General features: G+C 33.8%; 1 protein-coding gene across 1 annotated transcript in view; it reads left to right on the top strand.

Annotated features, from left to right (window-relative positions):
• Window positions 1-15,028, top strand: part of ARHGEF9 (Cdc42 guanine nucleotide exchange factor 9) — a 202,813-nt gene extending 187,785 nt beyond the window's left edge. Inside the window, exons 8-9 of the mRNA XM_049643252.1 lie at window positions 1,461-1,529; window positions 14,776-15,028. Of these exons, the coding sequence (XP_049499209.1) occupies window positions 1,461-1,529; window positions 14,776-14,957 (251 nt within the window). The 3' untranslated portion in view covers window positions 14,958-15,028. The remainder of the gene's footprint in view (window positions 1-1,460; window positions 1,530-14,775) is intronic.
• Window positions 15,029-15,311: the final 283 nt, after the last annotated feature.

Raw genomic sequence — 15,311 nt, 5'->3', positions numbered from 1 at the left:
CTGAAAGAAATTAAAGAACACATAATAGACTTAATATTGTTAAAATATCTATTTTACCCAATGCCATCTACAGATTCAATGTGATCTTAACCAAACTCCAATGGTATTTTTTTACAGAAATAGAAAACACAATCCTAAAATTCATGTGGAACCACAAAAGAACCATAATAGCTAAAAATATTTGAGAGAAAGAACAAAGCTTGAGGCATAATACTTCCTGATTCAAAATATATTAAAGCTACATTATTTAAAACAGTATGGTACTGGTATAAAGACAGACATATAGACCAGTGGAATAAGATAGAATGACTAGAAAAAAACCCATACATATACAGTCAACATATCTTTGACAAGGGTACCAAAAATATACAATTGGGAAAAGATGGTTTCTTCAATAAATGGTGCTGGGAAAACTGGATATCCACATGCAAACGAAAGAAATTGGACTCCTACCTTACACCATACATGAAAACTAACTCAAAATGTATAAAAGACTTAATTGTATGACCCCAAACCTTAAAACTTCTAGAAGAAAACACAGGGAAAAAGCTTCTTGGCATTGATCTTAGCAATGATTGTTTGGATATGAAGCACAGGCAACAAAGCAAAATTGTGTCATAATAAAGTGCTTTTACACTGCAAAGGAAACAGAATGAAAAGGCAACCTAAAGCATCAAAAAATATTTGCATATCATATATATATATATATATATATATATATATATATATATTATATATAAGAGGTTAATTTCCAAAACATATCGGGATATACTACAACTCAATAGGAAAATATCAAATAACTTAATTTTAAAAATAGGCAAAGAAGGAGTGCCTGGGTGGCTCAGTCGGTTAAGCATATAACTTCTGCTTAGATCATAATCTCACAGTTTGTGAGTTCGAGCCCTGCATCGTGCTCTGTGCTGACAGCTCAGAGCCTGGAGCCTGCTTTGGATTCTGTGTCACCCTCTCTCTCTGCCCCTCCCCTCCTTGCACTCTGTCTCTCTGTCTCCCAAAAATAAATAAACATTAAAAATTGTTTAAATGGACAAAGGACTTGAATAGACATTTCTATTATTTCATTACTTTTTTGCCATTTGATTTTTTTCTTCCATTTGAAACTTTACAAAAATTTTCTGTTTTAATATCTTATATTTTGACTCATTATTTCCTTGTCTTTGTTTTTGCTTTTGGTTGTGAAATATTTTTCTACTTTATGCCATAGTTTATTCACCCCTTCCTCATTTACCATCATATTAACTCATATTGTCACTTTTTTTTGCCTCTCTGTACTGTGAAAACCATTTTTGTAGCTGAATATTTGTTCAAGCTTCTCACCATTTATTTATCAAGACTTTTGATATATCTTGCCAAAATTACTATTTCAGAAAAGTTGTACTATTTTATACATTTGAGAAAGGTCTGTGTTTCTTGTAACAAAGTCATGTATTTTTATATTATAGGCTTTGAAATTTCTGAAAACCAGAAGAGGCAGGCTGCAATGACTGTGAGAAAAGTCCCTAAACAAAAAGGTAAATCTGCTTTTACCCCACCAGCTCTACTTTCTTTGTGAGAGTGTGAAGCCATAAACTATGTGATTGCAAATCCCCAGGCTTGTTTCCATGTGAAAGTTAATTTGGGATAGTGGGGGAGTGTCTGGGTTTACAGGTGTTCCTGATAATGTAGCAAATGGTCTTAAAGGCATAAGGCTTAGGAATAAATAGTGTAAGGGAGTTATGTCCAAAGATAGTTCATTGGGTACAGGAAAAAATAAAATTTGTTTCCTTTTATTTTTATGTAAGTAAAAGAAAGAAACTAAACTTCACTCACAAATTAGAGACTGATGAACAATAGTAACTGTGTAAATTTTATTAATAAGTACAAATATATTTGGAATATATACACAATTTTCTTTAATTTGTTTGGGGGCATTTGCTAAATCAGGAGTCTTAAATCAGAATGGAGAACTTCAAACTGGACCAAGACAGAAGATTCAGATATTAATTTTCTTTACCTGAACCATAAAGTACTTAAAAAAGGAAAATACCTTGAGAATCAATTTGAATATGAAATGAAGCTCTCATTTTCATGAACTAGACAAAATTAAAATGCTTAGTTGAACAAAAGGAAGTAACTATCCTTTATTTTATTCATGACCCTATTCATTACTAGTTATTTTATACAAGTTCTTTAATTTCATCTTTATGGTACTTCTGAAAAGGTAGGCATTATTAGCCTCATTTTCCAGATTAGGAAACAAGAGCTTTGGGATAAAGTGATTGTGAACTTAACGCATCTTGATTCCAAGTCCACTGTTCTTCCGTCTCCATCTTGGGGGTCTGCTGATTCTCTATGCTGGGAAAGAACAGCTCACATTTTGTCTCAGCTCAATTGCTGACAGCTGCTTCTATTACTGACAGCCACTGTCATTTTCCCCAGGGGTAGGTGATCTTAATGAGACCTCACTTTCCCCAGGCCCTTCTGCTTTCTCAGTAGACTCTTTGGTTTAGAATGAATCACCCTACAAAATTACTAGATTCAAGTTTCCTGAAATTCCAGCAGCCAAGTAGAGCTCCCTTAATTATTCCCAAATGAAGCTCCTTTTCACTGAGGAGGTTGAGTGCCTATGAATATCTGATTTCCAATTAAACAGTGCACCTAGTTGGGGCCCCTCTGACTAGACATGACTTCCTTTTAACTGCTTATTGCTTCTTGCCCTTGGGAGGCACTCACTGGCTTCTTCCCTTATCATGGAAATATGATTATCTTTAGGTAGGAAATTAAAGGCAATCACTCTTAACCACTTGGGAGTAAAAACATGAAAGTGTTAGAAAGCTATCTGAAGTTAGGTCAGTATAGATATGATCTGTATGAGTAGGGAAACACTGTGAGAGAATGCACCCCTTCCTTAGAGATATAAGCAGAAAAGAACCCCAGCCAGTTGGGGAGTCCTCAGGCTACAAAGAAGCTACTTTGTGTCCTGCCTGTTTCCTGGAGGCTCTTAAACCCTGAGATTTTCTCACTATGATTCCCTCCACTGTTCTCACCACACTGACCTTCATGATGGGATAATACCCCTTTACCTCAGGGCAGATTCCCTCAGTCTATCGAATACAGGCTGCTCTTTTCACTATGAACTCTTAAAGCAAAGGAGCTCCCATAAAGCAACAAGCCAGAAAACAGTCCTGCTCACTCATAACAAGTCTTGGTGTCAGGTTCCTTTTCCACCCTGTCTAGTCACAAGGCTATTCTTTCAGGTTCTCTCTTATTCCCCAATATCTAAACACTGATTCAGCAATTCTAGTTTTCAAAGAAACTCATTTAGTTTCAAACTTTCCAGAATTCCTACGAATCTCCATTATTTCTATTTCTAGTTTTCAAGACTCTTCTAGTCCAGGACTGTGATGATCGATATATTTTGAGACTCGAGGGAACTGCATATGTGGAAGCAATTGTCAAACTTAGGAATTTAATAGTTATATTATATACATGGAAAGAGTAAGAAGGGAATTCTTTAAGACACCCATAAAAGCCAGTTTCTTTAACCCTTCCAATGACCCTTTCCTGGAAGTGATGGGAGCACTGTTATTAATAATTCTCTAATGCAGATATATTGAATAAGGTAATTATTCTAGTGTCCCTTTCCACCCCCACCTATAATTCCATGGTACCTTATCAACTCAGTCTACTGCTCTGTAGTGGGGGAAGCCTGGCTGTAAGATAAGCAAAGAGGACAGAGCCTAGCTCCAAGGAAAGCCTTTTTTACTTTTATATATCGTCTTGGTTTTAAGAATTGATACATAACTTCTTGGAATTTGAATACTAATTCTTAGTCTATCAACCTATTTCAGTCTGTCATCATAGAACTCCCTAGGGCCATTAGCATAGCTCCCATCTCCGAGGCTGTAGGACCAGCTCAAAATCAAATGAATATCCAAAAATAACTAAAATAATCTTGAAAAAGAAGAGTAAATTTAATCAGTCTATCCTGATTTTAACACTAATTATATATATAATTATATATATAATTATATAGCTACAATAACCAAGACAGCATGGTATTGGCAGAAGGATAGGCATATTATATCAATGAAACAGAATAGAGAAACCAGAAATAGACCTACATAAATATGCCCAAGTAATTTTTGACAAAGATTCAAAAGAAGTTTAGTGGAAGAAGGACAATGTTTTCAACAAATGCTACTTTACTCATAGACCAAATATTAAAAAAAAAAAAACTCAACATAAACTTACACAGTATAAAAATGAACTCAAAATGGATAATGAACTTATATTTAAAGCTACAAAACTTTTTAAAAAGGAGAAATTCTTCAGTATATAGGGCTAGGCAAAGAAGTTCTTAGACTTGAAACCAAAAGCTGGAACCACAAAATTAAAAATTGATATACTGTGCCTCATCAAAATAGAAATTTTTGCTCTCTAAAAGATCACATGAAGAGGATAAAAAGACAAGCTACAGAGTAGGAAAAAATACAAGCCATGTATCTGAAACACTAATAACTAGAATATACAAAGAACTCTCAAAACTCGACACTATAAAACTACACACTTCAATTAGAAAATAGGCAAAAGACAGATATTTTACTGAAGAGAATATATGTATGGCAGTTAAACACATGAAAAGATGTTCAACATTATTGATCATTGGAGAAATGCAAATGAAAACCACAATGAGATATCACTACATACCTATTAAAAAGGCTAAAATAAAAAAAAATAGTGACAACACCAAATGCTGGGAAGGGTGTAGAGGAACTGAATCATTTATATCTTTCAGTAGAGATTGCTAAATGGTATAGCCACTCTGGAAAATAGTATGGTGGTTTCTTAAAACACAAAACGTACAATTACCATATAACCTAGCAGTTACATTCCTGGACATGTTTCCCAGAGAAATGAAAATTTACTTTCACATAAAAACCTCTAAACAAATGTTTATAGCAGCTTTGTTCATAATAGCCCAAAATGGAAACAACCCAGATATCTTGCAGTAGGTGAGTAAGCAAACTATGGTATATCTATACCATGAAATATTACTTCTTAGTAAAAAGGAGCCAACTATTGGTACATGCAACAACTTGGGTGAATCTCCAAGGAATTATGCTGAGAAAAGCCAATCCTCAAACGTTATATATGGTATGACTCCATTTATATAACATTCTTGAAATGATATCATTTAGTAATGGGAAGCAGATTATTGGATGCCAAAGATTAAGGAGGGGGTGAGTCACAGGAGAGAAGAGTGGTTATGGAAGAGTAATGATAGTGTTCTTGTGATGACAGAAATGTTCTATCTCTTGGCTGTGTCCCATAACAATGTTAAAATCCTGGTTGTAATATTGTACTAGCGTTTTATAAAATGTTATCATTGGAGAAACTGAGTAAAGGGTACAAAGTGTATCTCTGTATCGTTTCTTACAGCTGCATGTAAATATGCAGTACTCTCAAAAAAAAAAAAGTTTAAATGAGAAATTAAAATGAACACTTCCCAAACTTTCCCCCGAATATTTTCATATCATTTGTTGGCACTCAGTACCTTCGTATTTCTGACACTTACCACCTTTGAAAATTGCCTCTTAGAGGACATCACCAAAATAGCAGAATAGCTTTCAGCTGTCTTCCCCCTGAAGAATATTGATTTTGACAGTCACCCACAGATAAGTGTGCTTTTGTGAAAGTTCAAAATCCAGCAGAAAAGTTCCAGATCACCCAAAGAGAAAAATATCCATGATTAGATGCATAGAAAAAAAGGGCCAGTCAATAAAGACTAGAGGAAGTGAATGCCTTTTCAAATGCCACAACAGCAACTCAATACTACAAGGGACATGAAAAATCAGGGAAACATGACATAACCAAAGGAATACAGTTTTATAGAAACTGACCCCAAAAGACATGGAGATATGCAATTTTTCCAATAAACATTTCAAAATAGTTGTTTCAAGGAAATTTAGTGAGCCACATGAAAGCACAGAAAGTTCAAAAAAATCAGGAAAACAATACACAAGACAAGAAATTTAACAAAGAGTAGAAATCATAAAAAATAACCAAACAAAAATTATAGAGCTGAAGAATACAATTAATGAAACAAATGCAATAGAGAGCATCAAAAACAGATTTGATCAAGCAGAAGAAAGTATTTGTGAAGTCAAAAACAGGTCATTTGAAATTATCGAAGAAAGCCTATGTGAATTATGGGATAAAATTAAGATAAGCAATCTATACAATATTGGAGAACCAGAAGAAGAAAAGAGAAAGGGGAAGAAAACTTACTTAAAGAAATAATGGCTGAGAAACTTCCAATTCTGGATAAGTATTTAAATATTCAGCTTCATGAGGCTCATTGTTTGCTAAACAATGTCAACCCAAATGATATTCTTCAAGATACATTATAATAAAACTGTCTAAAGTGAAAAACAAAGAGAAAAGATTAAAAGCAGCAAGATAAAATCTTCATATACAAGGGAACACACATAAGGCTATTAGAAGATTTCTCAGCAGGAACCTAGCAGACCAGGAGAGAGTGGGATGCTATATTCAGAGTTCTGAAAGAAGAAAACTTTTAACCAAGAATACTATACCCAGGAAAGTTGTCCTTTAGAAATGTAGGAGAAAGAAAGACTTTCCCAGAGAGAGAGAGAGAGAGAGAGAGAGAGAGATTGAGAGAAAGAGAGTCCATCATCTCTAGATTTGTCTTACAAGAAATGCTGAAAGGAGTTTTTCAAACTGAAGGTAAAAGATGATAATCAGTAACATGAAAACATATGAAAATATAAACACACAGGTAAAGCAAGTATATATCTAATTCAGAATACTCTAATATGGTGGTGTATTAATTATATCTATAAAGGATAAAGTATAAAAAGGTTAAAATAACTAAGGTACAATAATTTATTAATGGATAACAATAACAAATGTAAATTGTGACATCAAAAACATAATATGTGTAGTTGGAGAGTAAAAAGGTAGAGTTTGTTTTTTATGTGTCCAAAGTTAATTTGTTACCAGTATAAAATAGATTATTGTAACTATAAGATATCTATGTCAGCTTCATTGTAGCCACAAAGAACATACCTACAATAGATACACACACACACACACACACACACACAAAAGGTGAATCGAAGCATACAAGTTTGGAAAACCATCAATTCATAAAGGAAAATAGCAAGAGAAGAAGAAAAGAACAAAATAACTATAAAACAGAAATAATTAATAAGATGACAATAGTAAATCCCTACCATCTCAATAATTACTTTCAATGTGAATGGATTAGATTCCCTTATCAACATGCATAAATGGATAAATATATCCATGTATATGATGGATGGATACATCCATGGATATGGAATGGATAAAAATATAAGACACAACTATACACTGCCTACAGAAGACTAAGTTCATCTTTAAGGATACATATAGCCTCAAAGTTAAGGGATGGTAAACAGGTATTTTATGAATGTGGAAGCCAAACTAAAGCAAAGATAGCTATACTTATATAAATCAAAACTGTCACAAGAGACAAAGAATGTCACTATATAGTCATAAGGGGTAATTCATCAAGATATATATGCACCCAAAACATAAATATGTAAATTGTAAATGTATATGTTCTCATTATGAAACAAATACTTACAGATCTGAAGGAAGAAACAGACAATATAATAAAAGTAACAATTAATAGATCACCTAGACAAAAATTGATTAAGAAAACATTGGACTGGAAATATATTTAGACTAAGTTGACCTAAAAGACATATAAAGAACATGCCATCCAATAGCAGCAGAATTCACATTTTTCTCAAGCACAAATGGAACATGCTCTAGAGTAGTATGTGTTAGGTTACAAAACGAGTCTTAGAAAATTTAAGAAGACTGAAATCATATCAAGTGTCTTTCCCAACTACAGTGGTATGAATCTAAAAATCCGTAACAGGAGGAAAACTGGAAAGTTCACAAATATGTGGAATTTACACAACACACTTCTGAATAACCAGTGAGTCAAAGAAGAAATCAAAAGGGAAATAAAAAAATATCTTGAGTAAATGAAAATGAAAATCCAACCTACCAAAAGTTACGGGATGTAGCAAAATCTGTTTTAGGAGGGAGGTTTATAGCCATAATGCTGACACAAAGAAAAAAAATTCAAATAAACAACCTAACTTTACACTTCAAGAACAAGCAAAAGAAGAAAAATAAGCCCAACGTTAACAGAAAAAAAGGAAATACCAAAGATCAGAGGAGAAATAGAGACCAGAAAAACAATAGAAAAGTTCAATGAAATTAAGAGCTATTTTTTGAAAAGATAAACAAAATTGACAAATTTTGGCTAGACTAAAGGAGGGAGAAAACTCAAATAAATAGAATCAGAAATTAAACATATTACAAATAATACCACAGAAATATAATCATGAGAATAATGTGAACAATATACACCAAAAACTTGGATGACCTAGAAGAAATGAATAATTTCTAAAAAAAAAAATACAATGTACTAAGATTGAATCATGAAGAAATAGAAATATGAATGTACCAAAAATGAATAAGAAGATTGAATTAGTAATAAAAAAAAAAACCTCTCAACAAAGAAAAGCCCAAGAATAGATGGTTTTACTGGTGAATTGTACCAAGTATTTAAAGAATCAATGCCAATCCTTCTCAAGCTCTTCCAAAAAGTTGAAGAGACGAGAACACTTGCAAACTCATTTTATGAGACCAGCATTAACACCAATACTAAATCCAGATAAGAACACTTCATGAAAAGAAAACCACAGGACAATATTCCTGATGCAAAATTTCTTAACAAAATACTAGCTAACAAAATTCAACAGCACATTAAAAGGATCATATCATACACCATCATCAAGTGAGATTCATTACTGAGATGCAAGGATGGCTTAACATATGCAAATAAAAAATGTAATACACCACATTAATAGAAAGATAAAAAATCATACAATCATCTCAATAGATCTAAAAAAGCATTTGACAAAATTCAACATCCTTTCATGATAAAAACTCTCAACAAATTATGTATAGAAGAAATGTACCTCAATATAATAAAGGCAATACATGGCAGATCCACAGCTAACATCATACTTCATGGTGAAAATTTGAAAGCTATTCTTCTAATACAAGAAACAACATGATAGCACCCAATCTCATCACCCCTATGCAATATAGTACTAGAAGTCTTAAGCAAAGAGCATTCAGGTAAGAAAAAGAAGGAAACAGTATCTGAATCAGAGAGGAAGTAAAATTGATTGACTATGACAAGATTTTATATATTTAAGAGCATCTATAAAACATCCACAACTAACACCCATGCTTACTGATGAGAGACTGATATCTTTCCCCCAAATCAGGAACAAGGCAAGGATGTCCAGTCTCATTACCTCTATTCAATATTGTTCTGGAGTTTCTGGCTAAGGCAATTAGGCAAGAGACAGAGACAAAAGGCATTCAGTTTGGAAATAGCAAAATCCCACAGATAATCCAATTTAAAAAGGGGCAAAAGACCTGAATAGATATTTTTACCAAAGAAAATATTCAAATGGCCAAGTACATGAAAAAGTGCTCAGCATCACTTATCATCAGGAAATGCAAATAAGTACAATGAGATATCACTTCACACCTGTTAGAATAGCTAATAAAAGATAAGCAATAACTGGTATTGACAAGGATATGGAGAGAAGGGGACCCTTGTATACTGTAGGAATGTAAGCTGGTACAGCCAGTATGGAAAACAGTATGGAGGTTCTTTACAAAGTTAAAAATAGAACTACCATATAATCTAGTAATTCCAGTTTGGAGTACATATCTAAAGGAAATGAAATCACTATCTCAAAGAAATACCTGCTCCCTACGTTTTTTGCAGCATTATTCAACAATAGCCAAGACATGGGAACAACTTAAATGTCCTTTGGCAGACAAATCGGTAAAATAAATGTGGATAAAGCACACACACACACACACACACACACACAGAATAAATTCTGCCTTTTGCCACATCATGGGTGAACCTGGAAGGTATTATGATAAGTGAAATAATTCATAGACAAATACTGTATTAGCTCACTTATATGTGGAATGCAATAAAATAAACCATAGAAACAGAGAACAGATTGGTGGTTGCCAGATGCAGGAGATGTGGGATGGGGGAAATGGGTAAAGGTAGTTAAAGGGTACAAGCTTATAAAATAAGTTCTGTATAGCATGGTCACTAAGTTAATAATACTGTATTGTAAATTTGAAAGTTTAAGAGAATAGATCTTAAAACTTCTCATCAAAAGAAAAAAAATATGTAACTAGGCAAGGTGACAGATGTTAAGTAACCTTAATGTGGTTATCATTTTGCAGTATATACATACATCAAATCATTATATTGTACACCTTAATCTTATACAACGTAATATGTCTATTATATCTCAATAATACTGATGGAAAAAAAGAAATACAAAATATGAGCAGACCAATAATGACTAAGTATATTGAATTAGTAATCAAAAACCTCCCAAAAAGAAAAGCCTAGGACCAGATGGTTTCACTGGGGAATTCTGTGGAACATGCACCAGTCCTTCTTAAACTTTTCCAAAATCTTGAAAGGAGTACTTCCAGACTCATTTTATGAGTCCAGGATTACACTAACACTAATGCCAAATAAAGACAATAGAAGACAATACAGGCCAATATTTCTGATAAATATATATGTAAAAATTATCAACAAAATGCTAGCAAACCAAGTTCAACAGTACATTAAAGGATTGTACACCTCTTCTAGTGGGATTTATCTCTAGGAAGCAGGGATCATTCAACATATGCAAATCAATAAATGTGATTCACCACACTAACAAAGAGTAAGATAAAATCAAATATCATCTGTATAGATGCAGTAACAGCATCTGACAAAATTCAAAATACTTTCATGATAAAGATTCTCAATAAATTTGGTATATAAGGAACATACTCCAACATAATCAATGCCTTATATGACAAGCTTACCACAATTAATAAGCATGCTCAATGGCGAATGGTTGAAAGCTTGTCCTCTAATATCAGGAACAAGACAAGGATACCAACTCTCACCACTTCTATTCAACATACTGCTGGAAGTCCTATACAGAGCAATCAGGCAAGAAAAAGAAATAAACGAAAGGAAGAAGTAAATTTTTCTCTGTTTGCAGATGACATGATTTTATACATATCTAAATATATTTTTAAATATCTAAAGATATTTTAAATATCTAAAGTCTCCTAAGAAATTTAGAATACTAGAATAATAATGGAATTCAGTAATGTTTCAGGATAAAAAATACATGTATAAAAATCATTTTTGTTTCTGTTAAAATGAATATTCAAAAGAGAAATTAATGAAACAATCCCATTTTCAACACACAAAATGAGATAAAGTACTTAGGAATATATTTAACTTAAGAGGTTAAAAATCTGTACGTTTATAAAATTGGACATATATAAAAGAAATTTGGACATTTATAAAAGAAACTGAAGAAGACATAAATAAATGGAATGATATTCTGTGTTCATGGATTGTAATACTTAATATTTTGAAATTGCCCCTACTACCCAAGGCCATCTATAGATTTATTGTAATCCCTATCTCAAATTTCATGGCATTTTTCACAGAGGTAAATAGAGCAATTCTAAAATTCATATGGAACCACAGAAGATCCTGAATAACCAAAGCAATCCTGAGAAAGAAGAACAAAGCTTCTGGCATCATGCTTTCTGATTTTAAACTTTATCCCAAAGCTATAGTAATCAAAACAATCTGGTACTGGCATAAAATCTGACATATAGTCTAATGGAAAAGAAACAAGGGCCCAATTATAAACCCATAGTCAACTAATATTTATCAGGAGGCCAGGAATACTCAATGGAAAAAGGATAGCCTCTTCTATAAAAAGTATTGGGGAAACTGGATATTTACATGCAAGACAATGTATTAGACCCCTATCTTAAACTATTCACAAAAATTAACTCAAAATGGATTAAAGACTTAAGTATAAGACTCAACACCATAAAAAAGTCCTAGAAGAAAATGTAGAGAAAATACTCCTTGACATGGTTTTGGCAACAAGGTTTTGAACATGACACCAAAAGCACAAACAACAGAATAAAAAAAAAGTGAGGCTACATCAAACAAAAACCTTCTGCACAACAGAAGAAACAATCAACAAAATGAAAGGGCAACCTACAGAATAAGAGAAAATATTTGCAAAGTACATATTTGATAAGAGATTACTATGCAAGATATATGAGCAACACATACAACTCAACTAAAAAAATAGTTCAATTAAAAATGGGCAAAGGATGTAAATAGACATATTCCCAAAGAAGATATTTAAATGCCCATGTAAATGTTCTACAGGTATAAGAAAGGATGTTCAACATAATTAGTTATCAGAAGAATGTGAATCAAAACCATGAGTTTCTGTATTTGTTAGAGTGGCTGTTATAAAAAAAAAACACAAGATATAACAAGTGCTGGTGAGGATGTGGAGAAAAAGGGAATGGGCACTGACGGTAGGAATGCAAATTGGTAAGCTACTGTAAAAATAGTATGGAGGGTCCTTAAAAATTGCAAATAGAGCTGTGTGTATGGGAAGAAAATGAAATCAGGATCTCAAAGAGATGTCTACACCCTCATGTTCATTGCAGCATTATTCACAATAGCCAGGACAGCAAGCAACCTGCATGTCCTTCAGCAGATGAATAGATAAAATAAATGTGGTATATACAATGGAATATTATTCAGCCATATAAAGAAGGAAATCCTGTCATTTATGGAAACATGGATGGACTTTGAGGGCATTATACTATGTGAAATAAGCAAAACAAAAATACAAATACTATATGATCTCACTTATATTAGAATCTAAAAAAGGGAATTTATAGAAATAGAAAGTAGATTGGTGGTTGCCAGGGCTGGGATTGTAGGACCTATCAACATGTTGGTCAAAGGGCACAAACTTTAGTTACAAGATGAAGAGGTTCTGGGGATATAATGTACAGGATGGTGACTGCAGTTAACAATATCTTATTGTGTACTTGGGAGTTGCTAAGAGTTCTTAAATGCTCACACCACACAAAAAAAGGTAATTTTGTTAGGTGATGGATATACTAACTTTATTGTGGTAATCATTTTGCAATATATATGTATATCAAATTATCATATTGCACAACTTAAACTTACAGACTGTTATATTTCAATTATATATCAATAAATATGGGAAACAAAAGTAAGAACCAAAACAAAGCTTTTAGAAAGAACTGATCCCTTCCCACTTAAGTGCCAAAGGCTGGTGATGGCTCAATATAACACTACTTCTAGTGTAATGGGATCAAGTCATCAAACAAAGGCAAACAAATAAGCTGTAATGTTGAAATTACAGACATTGGCCAGCAGATGAGGAACTTTTTTGGGAGCAGCAGAAAGATCTTCATTGAATTCTGAAATCATATGCTGTATGCTCCAGCCTATTATGTTCTGAATATAGGTTAGGATTAAACTTTCAGTTTAGCCTCCCACTCCCACCTGTATTGTCTATTCATGTGGATTTTGTTTTGATGGTTGCAAACACTTCTATGAAAGTTGCAATCGCTGAAATGTTCCCTTTGAAAGGTTACAAATATATTCCAATCTTCCTTGTATTCCATGAATCATGTCTTCTTTGCTTTCTCCCATCTACCAATGTCACTTCCATATTAAATATGGTTTCAGCATTCTCAACCTGGTGTAGAATACTGGATCACTTGTACCTTGGCTTTTAGAAAACCATTTATCCACCAAAAACCTGCTTTGAAGTCAATAGTTCTTAACAGGTTCTTTTGACACTTTGGGGGAGTTGAGGAGGGAGGAAACGAAAGACCTTTGAAGTTAAATGGAAATTGTTGGGTGATTTGCAAGAACAGTCCTGTGTAACAGTCTCTTAAAAAGAGGTTGAGTGGGAAAGAGCCAAACCATAAGAGACCCTTAAAAACTGAGAATAAACTGAGGGTTGATGGGGGGTGGGAGGGAGGGAAGGGTGGGTGATGGGCATTGAGGAAGGCACCTGTTGGAATGAGCACTGGGTGTTGTATGGAAACCAACCTGACAATAAATTTCATATTAAAAAATAATAAATAAATAAATAAATAAATAAATAAAAAGAGCTTGAACTGACAAATCAAAGAATGTGAACTCTGTCCCTCACTTTATGACCTTGAGTGTGACATTTCACCCCAGTTCTCAGTGTCGTCATCTGTAAAATGGATAGTGGCAACACCACAAACTTCTCAGTGATACCTGAGTAGATGGGAAAGCATGTGTTGTTGTTGCGGTAGTCACACCATTCCAAAATCTGTTAAGGAATGTAATTCTTGCCTTGGAGATTTTCTTTTTAATTTTTTTTAACATTTTATTTGCTTTTGAGAGACAGAGAGACAGAGCATGAGTGGAAGTGCAAAGAGTGATGGAGACTGAATCTGAAGCAGGCTCCAGGCTCTGAGATGTCAGCACAGAGCCCAACATGGGGCTCAAACCCACAAACTGTGAGATCATGACCTGAGCCGATGTCGGAAGCTCAACCGACTGAGCCACCCAGGCGCCCCGTATTCTTGCCTTGGAGATTTTCAATTCTAATTCATGCTCTCTAAAATTGACTACCTTGAATTTTCCTTCCAAAGTGGCCACTGGGTCATTTGAGAAACCCCTTGCTACTTAACTTATACCATTTCCCTTTGATCTCCCCTCTACTCTAGGTGTCAACTCTGCCCGCTCAGTTCCTCCTTCCTACCCACCACCGCAGGACCCGTTAAACCAGGGCCAGTACCTGGTCCCCGACGGCATCGCTCAGTCGCAGGTCTTTGAGTTCACCGAACCCAAGCGCAGCCAGTCACCATTCTGGCAAAACTTCAGCAGGTTAACCCCCTTCAAAAAATAATACCTACAGGGAGGCAGATAATTTTAAAATAAAGTAAATAAAATTATATTTATAGATGGACATTTTTTTGGAGAAGCACTGTTGAAATTTATATATATATATAAATATATATATGCTTATATATATTTATATATATAGAGACATATATATACACACAGACCCTTGACTATACACATAAACACACACACACACACACACACACACACACACACACAGAAGGACCAAAAACCATTTTCTGTTGTTTTGGGGAAGTGAAATCTGTAGTTGGTAGGAAGAGGTACCAATGACTTCCAAATATGTGATCCCTTCTTAAAAGTTTTCTGTTCTTACCTTGTCCCCATCCCCTTTATTTTC

Source organism: Panthera uncia, chromosome X (genome assembly GCF_023721935.1).
Source record: "Panthera uncia isolate 11264 chromosome X, Puncia_PCG_1.0, whole genome shotgun sequence".
Classification (NCBI taxonomy): Eukaryota; Metazoa; Chordata; class Mammalia; order Carnivora; family Felidae; genus Panthera; species Panthera uncia.
The sequence above is the reverse complement of the archived record's forward strand: the minus strand, read 5'-3'. Positions and strand labels throughout refer to the sequence as shown.